General features: G+C 36.1%; 1 protein-coding gene across 2 annotated transcripts in view; it reads right to left on the bottom strand.

Annotated features, from left to right (window-relative positions):
• ZFPM2 (zinc finger protein, FOG family member 2) overlaps nucleotides 1–17,760 on the bottom strand; it is a 523,941-nt gene that overhangs the window by 389,067 nt on the left and 117,114 nt on the right. Inside the window, exon 3 of one of the 2 annotated variants that reach the window (XM_019974004.2) lies at nucleotides 6,145–6,246. In XM_019974004.2, coding sequence (XP_019829563.2) covers nucleotides 6,145–6,246 — 102 coding nt within the window. The other variant, XM_070802792.1, reaches the window with a different exon arrangement.

The following is a 17,760-nucleotide window of genomic DNA, read 5'->3' on the forward strand; positions in this document are numbered from 1 at the left end:
GTCTGTAGCAATTTTTGACACTTTGCTATAATGTTTTTCTGACCCCCTCCCCCCCACCACACACACACTCCTCCCTGCCTCATTTTCATATGGACACAAAGAGTTGGGATAAAATGATGGTTCATTATAGTGGTACAGAGCTCTTATCTTCATCCGGCAAGAGTCATTTCCTTCCAAAGATTGAAATGCAAATGTGAAAATTAATGATAACTGCATTATCTGATAGCAGAGATAATACCAATTCACTGTCAGAGTAATACACAGTCATTCTACGATTTCCTCCGCTTCTCACAATATTCTTCTTACTGTCAGACTATATCTATGGTTAACTATGTTTCATAGGTTTCTGTTAATTTACTTCAAATGGCATTTCCCAGATCTTATATCTACCACATTTTCCCAGTCAAAAAGGAAACTAAATCAGAACTGTAATCTCCAAGCCCTTCTTTGGACTAGTAAAGGGGGGAAAAAAAAGAAAAAAACCTCTGTATCATTAGTATGTGCTTCCTCACAGTAGTCTCCTGGCTGCCATTCCACTTTGCACAAAATTCCCCATCTTCACAGTTTAATTTCAGGCACAGACCACAACTAGCTTGATCCTCTGTATGCATCCGCAACACTGACAAGCAACTGAAAAGAGGTGACATTTATAGATGTCTTGACCAATTTTTAGTCCAGATGCAACAAGTACACATAACTGATTTTATGCTAAACATTTATTCTTGGAAATTTACTCACATTAAAATTTCTTTTACTGAATTATGTTTTAAATCCAGTTGACTTAGAACATAGTTAATATAACCATATGATGATTTCTAATAGCAAAATATGGCAAGGTTAACTCACTATACAAATGTGAGCTTATCATCTGTAAGGCATTATAATGGCATCTAAGGCACAATTGCCAAAATGATACTAAAAGTAGTATTAACAGCTATCTATTGAGCACTTATGAAGCTTTGATCTCCATGTTTTACATAGAAAGTCTTATTAATGATGTAGTAATTACAATTAGCCCCACTTTATAAATAAGGAAACTGAGCCCTTGGCGAGTTAGTAACTAACCCAATGATTCATGAGAAATGCCAGGCTGGATGAATCACAAGCTGGCATCAAGACTGCCAGGAGAAATATCAACAATTTCACACATGCAAATCCACCTCGCAACTGGCAGAAAGTGAAGAAGAACTGAAGAGTCCCTTGATCAGCATGAAAGAGGAGAGTGGAAAAGCTGGCTTAAAACTAAACATCAAAAAACTAAGATCTGTTCTGGCAGTTCAATACTCCCAAGGTCACAAGACCATAGGTGTCAGCATGTATACTCATATACAGATCTGTCTGGCTCTAAAATTTGTGCATTTTCTCTTGTAACCAAGATCATTATCTGCTTTCTAGGTTGACATGCTTAATTACTGCATCCTATTCTACCTGTAATACATGGATAATTAAAGACTATTAAAGGAGAGAAATGGCATCAAAAAAGAGTGTGAACACTGGTCAGAATGGCCATCATTTAAAAGTCTACAAATAACAAATGCTGGAGAGGGTGTGGAGAAAAGAAAACCCTCCTACACTGCTGTTGGGAATGTAAGTTGGTGCAGCCACCATGGAAAACAGCATGGGAGTTCCTCAAAAAACTAAAAATAGAGTTTCCATATGATCCAGAAATCTCATTCCTGGACAAAAATCTGGACAAAACTATAATTCAAAAAGATACATGGACTCCTAAGTTCACAGCAGCACTATCCATTTACAATAGCCAAGACGTGAAACAACCTAAATGTCCATCAACAGAGGGACAGATAAAGAAGATGTGGCACATACACAGAAGGGAGTATTACTCAGCCACGAAAAAGAATGATATAATGCTATCTGCGGCAACATGGACGGAACTAGAGATTATCATACTAAGTGAAGTCCGATGTGGAAGTCACTTATATGATGTCACTTACATGTGGAGTCTAAAATATGATACAACTGAACTCATTTACAAAACAGACTCTAAACTTATGGTTGCCAAGGGGGAGGTTAGAGGTTAGCAGATGCAAACTATTATACATAGAGTGGATAAACAAGATCCTACCGTATAGCACAGGGAACTATATTCAATATTCTGTGATAAATCAGGATGGAAAAGAATATGAAAAGGAATGTTTAATGGAATCATTTTGCTGCACAGTAGAAATTAACACAACATTGTAAATCAACTATACCTCAATAAAAACAAGAGCTTGTTGACAGCATAATATTACATGTTTGGACTTCTCTCTAGCACCTTTCACAGTTTTTTAGTGTACAATGTTTATTAAGTAGTTAAATGTATGGGTACTGGCAGACTGAATTACTTGTGAGGGTGATAAAAGAAAAGGCATTTACTTAAACAGAAGTTTAAGTGAAATGATATGAAACTGAAATGATATGAAAGGTATGAGAAGTAAGTGTCCAACTCTTTGTGACCCCATGGACAGGAGTCCACCAGGCTCCTCTGTCCATGGAATTCTAGGCAAGAATACTGGAGTGGGTAGCCATTTCTTCCTCCAAGAGATCTTCCCAACCCAGGAATCAAATCCAGGTTTCCTGAATTGCAGGCAGATTCTTTACCCTCTGACGTGAGGTATAGGCAAATGCAGATTAAAAGGAAGAACAGTGGATAACAAGTATCATTTGAACTAGATTCCAAGCAAGGGAGTGTCAAGGTAATTTTCTTGAGAGAAAGAAAGAAGAATGAAAGTTGCAAATAGATGTGTGAAATATTGAAATAATGTGGTAACGACTATTATACTGGCCTCAACTTTATTAGCTTAGTGTTGAGTCTAGCACTCCACACAAATATGAAAGACACATAAGAAATGGAAAATTATTCAAATAAGAGTCACAAGTATTTAAACATTAAAGAATTTCACCGTTAGAAATCTTTACAAACAGAAGATAATTTTCCTAAAGACTGCTTGCATGCGTGCATGCTAAGTCACTTCATTTGTATCTAACTCTTTGCAAACCTATAGATAGTAGCCCACTACGCTCCTCTGTCTATGGGATTCTCCAGGCAAGAATACTGGAATGGGTAGCCATGCCCTCGTCCAGGGGATCTTCCTGACCCAGGGATCGAACCAGCATCCCTTAAGTTTCTTGCATTGGCTGGTGAGTTCTTTACTACTAGAGCCACCTGGGAAGGTTCCACCTTTACGAGTTAGCAGAGGTACAAGCAATTACTAAATGTACCTTTTAGATGAACAACAAATAAGGAAAAATTGCACTGGGGAATCTGTATTTGATACAATAGAACACTTTAGATAGAAGGTGATTCATTATGGAATTAAGGATCAAGAAAAATCATGGAGTTGTCTTCAATCAAACTTTAAAAATACGGTAAATCCTGATCCATCTTAAATGATGTCAGCTCTGTGCCTCAAATTCTTTAGATAATTTCCTTGTCCTTAGATTCTGTTCTATTTTTTAGAGACAACTGTCCATCTTAGGGTGACTTTCAGAACTGGGTGGGAGATCTGCTTAAAGTTAGAAGACCTTGAAATCACACCTGACTCATCACCTTATGTCTTAACTAACAATTTATGGCTAAATTCAAAACCAAATGCTTAGCATTACAAAAGCTTACCCTTGTTGTATCAGATGTACTACTGTACTTTAAAAAAAAAAAAAGCCAAAAAGAATTTTTAAAGGTTCTGCTTCAACTCTCAACAATTTCAAAGCCATAATAATGATCATTAGCACTTTATGTGCATGATCTGGTTTAATTCTCACAAAAGCCTTAAGAGGCATTAATATCACTTTCCACATTTTAACAAACCAGAATAATGGCACAGAGAGATTAAGCAATTTGCCAAAAATTATTCTGCAAGTGAGCAGCAAATCCAGAATTTGAACTTAAACCTTTAGAATCCAGAGCTCATTTTCTAACATGTATGGAAACCTCGAAAACTTCCTCTCCTTAATACAGTAGTGAAATACCAATAATTTTTCTGAAAAACAAAAATTTGGGTAAAAATACTGATGTAATTAGGCTTCCCCGGAGCACAGCAGTAAAAAGAATCCACCTGCATTGCAGGAGATGCAGGAGACGATTCAATCCGTGAGCTGGGAAGATCCCCTGGAAGAGGAAACGGCAACCCACTCCAGTATTCTTGCCTAGAAAATCTCATGGACAGAGGAGCCTGGCAGCCTACCGTCCAAGGGGTTGCAAAGTCAGACATGACTGAACAACTGAGCGTGAGCATGATTGATGTAATCACTATTCATGCAAAAGAAAAAGTCCAGAAACATCCTGTATACTTTCTCCTGATTATAGGAATGTTATACCTTAAAAGATACATGTCCAATAGGTAATCTTTTGTTATGAATCAATTTCATTAATCAGAGGATGTCAAAATAATAAACTCCCCTTTATTTTTCAAAACACCTATAGGGAAAAATGTGTTACTGGTTTTACAACATACAAAGGATGGATTTCCTCTAGGTATACCTACTTGGAGGTACACATTTTTCCTTTAAAGTGTTTACATATTCAAATGTGCCACAGAAAGAGTATATACATTTTCACTGATATCAACTGAATAAAACCAGATACATTAAGTACATTAAATAACTCAGATGTAAAAAATCTTATCATGCTTTACCCTTGCTCCCCTCCTTTTTGACCTATGACTTTATTTCTGGAAAATATTCCTGAAAAAGGTAGCATCGGGTGTCCAGTATGTGATTAATAATTCACTACCCTTCTGAAATTTGCTTACATACCTCCAAGTCACTGGGAACACTGTGGGCCCCAGACTTGAGCGAGGAGGAAAACCAGCCACCTCCAAGTTTGCCCCTTTGAGAGAATCCAGAATGTACCCTTTGCAGGTAGGCATATCAGAAAGGCCATCTAATCTAAAAGTAAAAAGTCTTCTAAGTAGCCAATACATACCTAATTCCATGAATGAACAACCATACAACATCAAGTTGCCCACCTTTTTTAAGTTAAATGTAATCTCCAAGGACAAAAACTTTTTTCCAAAGTTTTTTCTTATTTTTTTTTAATCAGGGGAATTCTTACCTATATTGAGACAGAAGCACTATGCGATAAGGTGAAAATGCCAGATGTCCACATTTTCTTTCAAACGCTTAAAACTTGGTACTATAGTACTTTAACTATAGTACATTTTGATCCAAAATCTTGTGTAACACTATGCTATGCTACAGAACACTATGCTACAGAATACAGACATTTGCATATGTCATAAATAACATTAGAAATGACATCATAATAATCAGATATACTGTATCCTCATTTTTGTTTGCATTATATTTTCCAGCTGCTGCTTTCAGAAAATTACCACTGGAGTTCCTCTCTTCTTGATGCACAACAGAGAGCAATTTGCAAAGTCATGCAAGGGTGAAAATGTGACTGAAATATAGGAATCTTTCTTAATGAAAAATGTTACTGCTTTGGAAATTATGGCCAAAACTATTTCAAAACTCGTCTATATCCTTAAGCCCTATGACGTAATAGTCTCCTTTGGCATAAAGGTTTTTTATCCACAGGGTTCTTATAACTGAATATATTTTTATAAAATGATGTTGGTGTTTTAGAGTATTTTAAGTTAGTTTTTCTTTTTCTTGAAATGATTAAATATCAAGGTCTTTAAAACTGAATTTATTTTTCATTTGTAAGTGAAAATGTTAACAAAATCTTGAATTAAAGGGGAGTATCTGTTAATATTTTCTAAACTTCTAAAAACATACTGTGACTGAATCCATGACTTACAACATGACTAAACTAAATGAATTTCTTTGGAGTACTGTTATTGTCTGAAGCTTTAAAGGTATGCCCATTTTAAAGATGGATATGGCATAAAGATCTCTGTTCAAAGAAAATGCAAGTAGAATTGACTAAAATCTTATATTAATATAAAAGAAAACAAAGATGAAAATTTCAAGTAGAGGTAACACTGGTTTTTACAGTTTACCAAAGATAAAATCTTCTTTAAATGATGTTATTTATTCAGACTTCTATATAACAAGCATACACACATATTTTTTAAAATCAGAGATGAGAGTGTAAGAGTTTTATTATTTAATTCAAATTCAAGGGGGAAAAAAAGTGGATAGTAGCAACAGATGGTTAATTTTACATTTTTGTCCTACCTGGTCCATCCCAGTCGTCTGTCTCAACTGCAGGTTGCCCTGGTTTCTCTGACTGCGTGTCCCCATCTGATTCTGCTGTCTCCTGGACTCCTTCATCATCACCTGGAAAACACCAACATACAAAGAGAAGGAGACGTGATTAACGCCCTCTATTTGACATTCAAATCCTCCCACAGGGATGTCCTTAGCATATGTCTAATTATATAATTGTTACATACATGGTAATTATACTGAACACAGTTCTATGATTAATCATTTTGATAACTATTATGGGTTTATAATAAATAAAATCAACATTAGTCATAAATAAATAAACTGCTATAAATACTAAAAACATTTCCATAAAATTTTTCATTTGGAATTATTAGTATTATTCAAGAAGAAAATGAAAATCTGTATGTATTCTTTATACTGTTTTCAATACAGAAAACTAACTTGCTTATTTCCAAATTACATTTTTATAAAAGCAAGATGCAACAGAGAAGACATATTTGTGTTTGGGTTGAAAGTGAGCTATTTTGGAGATTTTCTTTTTCTCCATCATTAAGCGTACTAAAATGTGTTTGTATTTATTTTAAAAATGGGTATAAAAAGGTCATAACTGAATGATAATCATATAAGATGAGCCAGTCACACAAGTCTTCACAATGTAGGAAGCTACAAACCTATACTTGTTCCTGAATAAGTACAGCTAGTTTCAAAATTATGTCTTCATTTCACATAAAAAAGAAAAATGATGTAATATACCTTGAGCAAAAGTATACTTACAGCAAAGAATGAGAAACCTACTAACGTAACCACATTTTAAAAGCAAAAAGTCTGATTTTTTAAGTGTCTTCATTTTAAATGATAATGTAACAAAGTACTGCTGCTTTAAACAAAAACAACTGACTTTAATATAGTGCAAAGAATAATACAAACATTCCTAGTTATAAGGATAACAGAAATCAGGAAACAGAATAACAAGAAAATGTGGTGTGATGACAAAAATGAAAAGAATATAAATTAAAAACAGGGACACTAAACCTTGAATCTAATAATGCTAAATTTTTAAAGTCAAATTGCTTGCCCTTTGAAGCATTCAATAACTATTTTTCACACAATTGTTAAATCTCTAATATTAATAGTACTTAAATATTTATATTGTTATAAATTATACATTGAATTTTAAAAATCTTTCACAGTAACCTAGAAAATACAAAATTTTCAGGAAACAATTATTATTACAATGACAGTAGTGTGATGTTAATATGAGTTTTGAAGTTTAAACTCCATAAATTTTACATTCACTTCTATATATAGTTTCACAAAAATAAAGCATTTTAAAGAGTCAAATAAAAGTAAAGAAATACATTGCAGAAATCCAGTGACAGCTCTGCTGAACTTAATTTCCCTAATAGAGAAGGGCTGCCTCTGGTGGGTAACAAAGAATAAAACACATACCCATACTACCAAGGAGAAGGCAATGGCACCCCACTCCAGTACTCTTGCCTGGAAAATCCCATGGACAGAGGAGCCTGGTAGGCTGCAGTCCATGGGGTCGCTAGGAGTCAGACATGACTGAGCGACTTCACTTTCACTTTTCACTTTCATGCATTGGAGAAGGAAATGGCAACCCACTCCAGTGTTCTTGCCTGGAGAATCCCAGGGACAGGGGAGCCTGGTGGGCTGCCGTCTATGGAGTCACACAGAGTCGGACACGACTGAAGCAACTTAGCAGCAGCAGCAGCAGCATACCACCAAACTCCATGCCTGGAATTGACGGCTCTTTTAAAAGTGAGTTCTCTCTTCTTTTCTGGATTATCAAAATGAAATCCTCTCCAGAAAATGTTTATTGAGCATCTACCAGGTTTAAGGAACTATGGTAGGCATGGTAGGATATATATGGAAAAATACCTTTTTGAAAGGAGTATAAAACTCATTATAGAGAGCAAGTTCATAAAGTGAGAGTGCAAGACATGATCCAAGAGCCATAAGAAATGTATGTACAAAGGCTCAGTAGTAAGGTAACAGTTTGAATCTTCTGTGCTCCTTTTTTTTGTAGGTCACATAGAACACAGATGCACCAGCCAATTGGGAGATCAGGGTTAGAGACCAGCTCTCACTTCTCAGACACAAACAGGACTGGTTCTCAGCCTCTGCACATGAGGAGGCTCCATGGCCTTTTCGTATACTGGAAGAACTTGAGAAACCCGAAAACTTTGTTACCAATTAAGTCAATGTTACTAGAACAATATCCTGTACGACTGAATCTTCTGGAGTGCCACCAGGGATGTCTGACCCAGTTTAGGGAAAGCTGAGTGCCGAAGAATTGACGCTTTTGAACTGTGGTGTTGGAGAAGATTCTTGAGAGTCCCTTGGACTTCAAGGAGATCAAACCAGTCAGTCGTAAAGGAAATCAGTCCTGAATATTCACTGGAAAGGCTGATACCGAAGTTGAAGCTCCAATAATACTTTGGCCACCTGATGCAAAGAACTGACTCATTCAGAAAGATCCTGATTCTGGGAAAGATGGAAGGCAGGAGGAGAAGGGGATGACAGAGGATGAGATCGTAGGATGGCATCACCAATTCAATGGACATGAGTTTGAGCAAGCTCCCAGGGTTGGTGATGGACAGGGAAGTCTGGATGCTGCAGTCCATGGGGTCGTAAAGAATCCGACACAACTGAGCAATTGAACTAATACTGACTTTACCAATGCTCTATTTTTCATGGGGACTATAATTCACGCTAGAATCTACCACCTAGGTGAGTGACCTTTTCCTTGCTTTTCCACAGACTGAATGGAAGTTTAACTCCAGGCACGGATGCAGAGGAGTCTACAAAGGAAAATGCCCCCCCCCCTCCACAAACAGTGAAGACTAGAGCATCAACCTATATATTTTAAACAACATCCATCCCTTCTAAGCCCTTTTCTCATATCTTGTGATCTTGAAACAGGGATGTGAGCATCACAGAGGACTCTGGAGAACATGTAACCCAAATGAGACAAGTTCACCCATCTGGAAGTTGATGTACAGATAGGGTGACTTATCTATAGTCTTAGAGCTACAACATTTATTTCCACATAAGGAATCTTCCCTAAGCCTTCTCATGCTTCAGCAGTAAGTGCTTCCCAGCCATCTCCTTCCCCTAACAAGCAGAACAGTAGGGCTATGGGGGAGCACAGAGAGGCATCATGAAGACCACCCAAATCAGCAGTTTGTAAAAGGTTAGGGGTTAAATTTGAGTCTCCTATCAGCTTGGCATTCTTTCTAAAACATCCTTTCTTGCCTCCCTACCCTCTCCCCATCCCATTAGTTGAAGAAAGAACACATACACCTTTAAATAGTTGAATTTTAGTCATAGAGAGATGGATAAAAAAGTAAGCATGAGACTACACTGTTAAAAATCACACATCCAAGGACCCAGAGAACAGAGAGTAAAATTTTCATCAGAACTACTTGGGCAAGTTAAGTATTATATTCAGTTATTATTTATATCATTCTACATACACAGAGAGAAGTAAATCTTCCTGACTTTTACTATTACATTTTAATTGTTGAAAACACTGTGCTATGCAAAATTCAGTCAGTAATTAACATTGACAAGGCATATATTTGAAGATGCAATGAAATATATGAAAAACAAAAAGAAGCTTTCTCTTAAGAACCATATAATCTAGTTAAGGAGACACACCACATGCATAAAAGAGGTTGCCACTGACAAAAATAACCAGGGTAGTACATGAATAATTCCAAATGAGATCACATAAGATATAGAAACTCAGAGACCAAAAGCATGAAATGACATTGACCATGGAGAACCTTCTAATTAATTTTGAAGTTCTACCTTCCTGTTGAAGATGGAGAAGCATTGGGGAACTGACATGATCATGTAACACAAATACAGTAATGAACACATATTTATTTTCTATGAACACACTTTGTCAGACCTGTGGTCCTTGAGTTTTCCCTCACTTAATCTGTAATAACAATCTAACTCACATCCCAGACATTGCTTCACTAAATTTTTTGTGAGATTGGAATTAAGTCTACTCTAAAATACTTTATTTGGCAAATTACATATTTGGAAGGAAAAGTATTCAGAAATACAGTGAGAAACAAGTATGTGTGGAAGAATATATTGAAGAGTAATCCCAACACTTAGAAGTTAAAAGAATTGACTTAGATCTATGGATGTCTGTCTTTGTTAGACAGAAGTGATATAAAGCATTCTTAGTTAGCTGATTAAAAGACTACTTTTGAGTCTCTGAGCACTAAGAATACAAAACAAAGATGGTTCCTTCTCTCATACAACCTGTAGATTAGGACAGAGACAAATGAACAGACTGCAACCTCATGCGATTAATGATTTCACGGGAGCAGTCCATGGTGACAGAAGCACAGAGGCATGACATTTAATGAAAACTCGGTGTCGTGAAAGCTTCCCAGAAAAAGGAACCAATAAAATATCTGAAATTTGGAGGCATAATCTTAAATGAATCTGAATTCTGTAGGTTTCACGTCCAGGGGCTCCATGTTTAAAAACCATTTTTTTTTTTTTCAGATTAAAAATGAGAACCACTTCCCCAAAGAAAAAGATTATTGGAGAAGGAAATGGCAAAACACTCCAGTGTTCTTGCCTGGAGAATCCCAGGGACAGCAGAGCCTGGTGGGCTGCCATCTATGGGGTTGCACAGAGTCGGACACGACTGAAGTGACTTAGCACCAGCAGCAGAAGCAGCTAAGTTATTGTGCAGGAAAAATGGCATCTTGAAGGTGGTGAAACTAAAAACATTTCAGTGATGCAAAAATAGGATCCAGAGAGAGTTTTAAGATGCTAACAAGAGACAATTAACGAAATATTCCTACTGTTTGATGGTTGATTGAATGAAGTCCTTTCCCTCATTCAGTATGGGCCAAATTTACCCATGATCATTTTCATCAGTAACTACTAGGAAAAGAAGATGGCAGGATGACTACAAATCTCAGAAGACATTTGATACACATAGAACTTTAGTAAATCACTCAAATGAAAATATTATCATTCAACTATTAAGGGCTTGATTGAACTAGTAATTTCATATAATAAAATGCCTTCATTAAATGTCACTTATCTGCCAAATCAAAACTGTAGAGCTTAGATTTCAACTTGGGCCAACATCTGCAGAAATACTCAGTATTGATAATCCTGATTCATGGAACAATTTGATCTAATTTGTTTCATTATGCAGCACATATAATTAGAAAACGACTGAAAATAAATACTGCAGAGTATTCAGTAAAGAAGCACTAAAAGTAGCTGGTAGTACACAATTAACAGCTCTAAAGAAATTACATTTTACAATTATTTTAAACCATTTATGAAACTGATTAAATGTACAATATGCATCACATTAATAAAAATAAGTCCTGAGTGAGAAGAATAAAAGTCATTGACTAATTACTTGTGTTTTCTTAAAGAACCCCAAAATGTAAAAATGAGAACCCCAAAATGTGAAAAAAGCATATGAGTATCATATGAAATGATGTATTAATATTTAGATATAGAAAACAAAATGGGTCAGAATTAAATTTATATTTATCTCAATGTCTGCTATGTGCCAAATACTGAAATCATAAAGATGAATAAAGAAGAGATAATGTCACAAAGTTCAGATTCTGTATGGAACTTAAACATGGCTACTATTTCTTAGGCACCACACAGAACTAGTTAAATGAACATCATATCACATCAACAACTCTGCCATGCATTATTATCCCTATATTTCAGAAGAGTAAACCAATAGGCAGATATGTAAGAAGATGCCCAAGCACACTGCTAAGTAGCAGAGCCAAGAACTGATTCCAGGTCAGTCCAATTCCAAAGACCATACTCCAGACCCATTAGGACACTATAGTTGAATGGAGGTCTAACAACAAAGACAGCAAGATGTGATAAGATAGCTGCTTTCTCTTCATCATATATAAGCCTTGTTTCTTCATTTTTATTTTACGTATACTATTTACTTAGAATTTGCTAAAACCAAATTATACAGAAATCCTTAATCAATAACCATTGCTCACTGTGCAGTTAGAAAATTAGATTTTGGTTTTATACTTTTTAGTATAACCTATTGCAATATCATTACATTTACTAATTAATTGCTTTCAGCACTATTTAATAACTAAGATATGTCACATTTTTCAACTTTTAAACCCTTCATCATTTAAGTTTATTTCAGGAAACCAGGTCTCATTTTTATGGTAATGTTTTCACCTAATTCATTTTTAATCTTTTTACTAATGAAAAATGAAATGATTAAAAAATAATTTAATCGAATATGAAATCTCTAAATTACTTTAAGAAACAGTATTTTCCCCTCACAATAGAGACTTGCCTCTTTCCTATCAATATTTATTCTCATGGAAAATTTATAAATAGAACTTTATTTTGATATTAACCCAATTTCAGCCTCTTCTTGATTTGAATGGGAATGACTTCATTGACCATCTCTTTTTTTTAACTTTTATCCATTTTTGATTCTTATATGTTTGAAAGCAGCACTCTAGAGCAGCTGATGAAAAAATGGCATGAATAATTAATAGCTAAGATAATGACAAATTTGTTCAGATACTGCTTCAAAAGCTTTGTTGGTAGGAAGAGGAAAGGGAGAGAAAAGGATGCCAGGACGAGTATTACAGAAAGAGCTAGAAATCCATTTGATATCCATTCATTTACTTGCTAAATTCTTTATTCACATGCTTTTAAATAGAAATTTCAGTATATTTTTAGCAAAGCACAAACACATTTAATGGGATAACCACTATATACATCAGAGACCAATTCATAAAATGATGAAATGGAATAAATGTCAAATGGTAACAAAATCTACAATATTTCTGAAATTATGGCTATGCAGTTAATGGTTTTCCATTGCAAGATTAAACTCTTTTGTTGCTCTTTTAAAAGATATCATACATATTTTGTGGGCCCTTCCATTTTTCTTAGTTTAGTTTTCAGAATCAGTGAAAGCCCTATAGGAGGAAATTGAAGGCGTTATTGAGCTCTATAAAACATACCACAAATGACTCAGGGAAATGCACTAGAATATAGTCTTTGGAACATACGAAACAGTGTCTTTTCATTCCATATTAGGTATTGTTGGCAAGGTGGTAAAAGCAGTGGCTCTATTTGCAAGGCAAAAATCATTTCAAAACACAAATAAATATCTTTTCACTGAAAGTTAGACATTCCTGTAGAAATTAAAGACTTGCCACGTTCTGAGGCAGTCACTTTTTCCGCACAAAATAGCAGCAGTGTTTGAAAGCAGTCATGCAAGCAAACAGCCTTTCTCAGTCCTGCTCTTTTAATCCATGTAGTTCCTATCAATATTAACCTCTTATAGAAATTCTTGTACAATGAAACTATTGAACTTTCTTGACTAGGAGTGTTACTGTAGCTGTTAGTCATCCCTATAATGTATTTTGCAATCAGCTAAATCATCAAAGTATTTTTTAACAATGAACAGTTCAGAAGTGACAGATCTACTTGCTTGTTCACAACTGCTTATCAGAGAATAGATATCACATATGTTTTCCAGGTGCTTCCTATAGTTAGGATACCTTCACAGAAGCCGCTCATGAAAGATAAGGTCATAAAAGAGATGAAAAATGTGTGAGCTTCATACACTTATGGTTTTATCATCAGACAAGATAGCTTTGGTTAAAGGACTGTAACAGTCAAAAACAGAAAACTGCGGCTTGTATTGAAGGGCGAGGACATTTAAGTTTAAGATTCAGTTTGTGTTTGCTTTGCCTAATAGCCTCCACAATGTTGTTTGGCTTAAAACAATTGTTTGGTTATAGATTATCCAAACAGAGGTGTCATGTTAAATTAACTCTACATTGCCAAATTACAGACACTGTTACATCTCCAGAGACAAAAAAATAAAAACATTCAATTGTTGCCCTTTTTTTTGCTAATGTCTAAAAATAAAATCTAAACATTTCAATGGTTTGAATAGAGTACATCCATTATTCTGTGGATCCCTATAATCATGCCTGTCTCAAGTCCCCCTTGGCTTACTATAAATATAAGAAAATGTAGGATTTTGCTGTGTTCTGGATAGTTATATTCAGTACACAAACATTTTTAAATGCATGCTATTTCCTTGTAACTTATATAATAGCCTTTTTCATACCCCAGAGTATGAATCAAGCAGATCAAAAAACAGAATCCACATTTATTTGATTATAAATTTTTAGACTCCAGATCAGGAAACAATCCTTAAATGTTTGATAACAATGGTCCAGGGCTAGGTCTGTTATTCTGAAAAGAAACTCAGTCTCTACAGTCAACAGATGACTACTGTAATATCTGTGGCATTTTATTATAGCTAGTAAGGGAAGGTTGTTGAAAATACTGTTTATGGTAACTATTGGAGAAGGCAATGGCACCCCACTCCAATACTCTTGCCTGGAAAATCCCATGGATGGAGGAGCCTGGAAGGCTGCAGTCCATGGGGTTGCTGAAGGTCGGACACGACTGAGCGACTTCACTTTCACTTTTCACTTTCATGCATTGGAGAAGGAAATGGCAGCACACTCCAGTGTTCTTGCCTGGAGAATCCCAGGGACGGGGGAGCCTGGTGGGCTGCCGTCTATGGGGTCGCACAGAGTCGGACACGACTGAAGCGACTTAGCAGCAGCAACAGCATGGTAACTATATCAAATAAAAGTCACATTGAAATTATTGATAACTTAGGAAGAAAAAACAGTGGTTTATAAATTCTTTCTACAGTCCTGAATATTTATTCCTAACATCAATATCAGCCTCCATGTGAAAAGTTTAAGTTTACTTAAGATTTGGAACATAAGGTAAATTTCCACATGAGATAAAATAAGGCAAATACTCAGCACTGTATCATTCAAGAAATTTCACTCCTCGTTATTTCTCACAAGAACATTTACAAGCAAGTGGAGGAGGCATCTTACTTTAAAAGACATTTCTGAAATACATATTTCAAAGTTTATGCTTAAATAAGTTTTATTTTCTCTTCCCCTGCTTCCCCTCAAACCAAACCTGTTCAAAGGAACAACAACAACAAAAACCCTCACTGCAACTAAAAAGAAAAGCCACTTCAACTACTATGTTCCGTTCAGAAGAGGATTCTACCAAATTAAGCCATTTCTTGTTCCAAAGAGGAGACAAAGTAAGTTACTCTGAACTGTAATTGACCTATTCAGGGATCTGTTGTTTGGCCATCAAGAAACCATTAGCTTTCAGTTTTCTGGACTCAGTCTTCAAGCTTCAAACCCAGCATTCCCTTTAGGAAACTATCATTATCACCGACATCAACATTATCGCCATCATCATCACCAACAGCACCATCACCGTCAACAACAAAAAGTAAAACCAAAGCTCACACTCTCTAAACTGTCTCCCTAACGAGTAAACCTAGTCTACACAGAAAGAGCAAACCAATCTGAGAAAGTTATGATCTTTGAATACCGTTTTCCATACAATCTAATTGTTTATTCTTTCCTGTTTAACAATCACTCCAGAGAGGCTTCTCCTTTCTCATAATCCATGTAGGACTATGAGTCATAAGCAATCACTCATTACCACTGTGTTCCATCGCCACAATATAATTTACTTATTATAATTAAGACTTTACTCACACCACACATCCAAAAAGCCAAGACCAATGGAGAATGCATATTGTGGGACAGCAGCTAACAAAAACTTTGGTCCCTATCTGAATGCCCTTTATCCAACAGTAGTTCAAATACCCTAATGATGATAAATGACTCTCAGAGCTCACAAATAGGGGATAACATTTATTTCTTCTGATAAACTCTGTTTTTTTCTACTGCATGACCACTGAAATTATATATATTTTATTCTTACATTTTCTCTCTCTACCATGTTTATGGGAAGCTCAGATTTGCCTGTAATGCTTCATTTTCAAAATATTTATCTCCCTGTCTTATGCTTCCTCTCATTATTTCCTGTCCTTCACCCTATGATCATTGTTCTTCTTGATCTCTCTGGCCCATACATCTCTCTTCTGGGTCAAGTCCCACTGTGGTTCCACCACAATCTGCATGCTCAGTAGTCTCTTGCCATGCTGCCCCTCTACTTGGAACCCTATTACTTCTTTTTACATAATTAATTTTGCATTAGCTAGCAACTGAAGTGTCACATTCTTAAGAACACTTTAACCTTCCTCACTCTTTCAAGCCACCGTGTACCACTTCTGTGATTATTTTATTAATGTCTGTCTCCTCACTAGAATGTAAATTCCAAAATAGCCAAGACCTTCCCTGCATTTACTCACATAGTAATCACAGCATGGCCCAAAATGTTTGATATAGCAAGTGTTCAATAAATATTTACTGGATTGGAAAAAAACATGCATGTGGTAAGAACTGACTGCCACAATGCTTTGAGTTATTCATTATCCCAATAATCAAGCAAAGACAAAGACAATGCCCTTTGAAGCTGAAAATGCTCCACAGTAACAGAACTTACAGGTGGGCAAGTGGTCACCTGATAATGAGTAACACATTTCCACCCTCTCTTTTCATGAGGTGGACCACTCCTTAAGTTAAAAATAAATTTCCAACAATGGATTATAAGTGGAAGAGTCCTGGGAAACTTTCAGGAACCTATTCTTACAGCTGAATGTGATCCTAATGAAGTTTCCATATCTGGGGAGGTGGGGAAGTATTCTAGGCTACATCAGCCTTCTCCAAACTCAAACCCATAATCAGCTTCCACAACTAGGGATGATCCCAGTGTGTTATCAAGTGAAGTCCAAGTCTCTCAGTCGTGTCCGACTCTTTGCCACCCCATGGACTACATGTAGCCTGCCAGGCTCCTCTGCCCATGGAATTCTCCAGGCCAGAATACTGGAGTGTGTAGCTGTTCTCTTCTCTAGGGGATCTTCCCAACCCAGGGATTGAACCCAGGTCTCCTGAATGGCAGGCAGACTCTTAATTGCCTGAGCCACCCGGGAAGCCATGTTATCAAGCGATCCATTCAAACTCCTTTTACCACAAGGTCTTCCCACAGCATGTCCTCCCTCAGGGCCACAAGAGGTCCTTGGCTGCTGATAACACAAGGAAAACAGAGATAGCATCCAGAGCATTGCCTAGATTTTCAGAAACATGGGAGAATGTTTTAATACAGTGTTTCCATGAGTATTTATACTCTCTTTATGCTCAGGGCAACCTATCCTAGAATGATAGCAGATTTGAAATTCAGATATCTACTATAAATGCCAAGAAATTTTAGGAATCTTATTCAAGGCTTTTCAAAAATTACCAAGTTGAAAGCAAACAACATTCTTGATCATTGCTGTCTCCTATGAGATCACCCATATTTACTGAAGGTACTAACAGAGGTTGATTCAGGCCTTGTGGGGCCTAAAGCTTATTCAATTGGAGAGGCCTCTGCTTAAAAGAAGAATGCAGAGTTGTAATTACAACATTAGGTGCAGGGCCTTGGAAGGAAATGAGGAATTCTGAAGCTATGTTACACCACATCAAACTAACTAAACAATTGATAAATAAATTTAAAAGGTGAATGAGTAGATTTAATATTTTGGCAGTAAATATGAAGATAAGGTATGCATTTTACATAAACTGT

The sequence above is a fragment of the Bos indicus genome, chromosome 14, assembly GCF_029378745.1.
Source record: "Bos indicus isolate NIAB-ARS_2022 breed Sahiwal x Tharparkar chromosome 14, NIAB-ARS_B.indTharparkar_mat_pri_1.0, whole genome shotgun sequence".
In the NCBI taxonomy this organism is placed as follows: Eukaryota; Metazoa; Chordata; class Mammalia; order Artiodactyla; family Bovidae; genus Bos; species Bos indicus.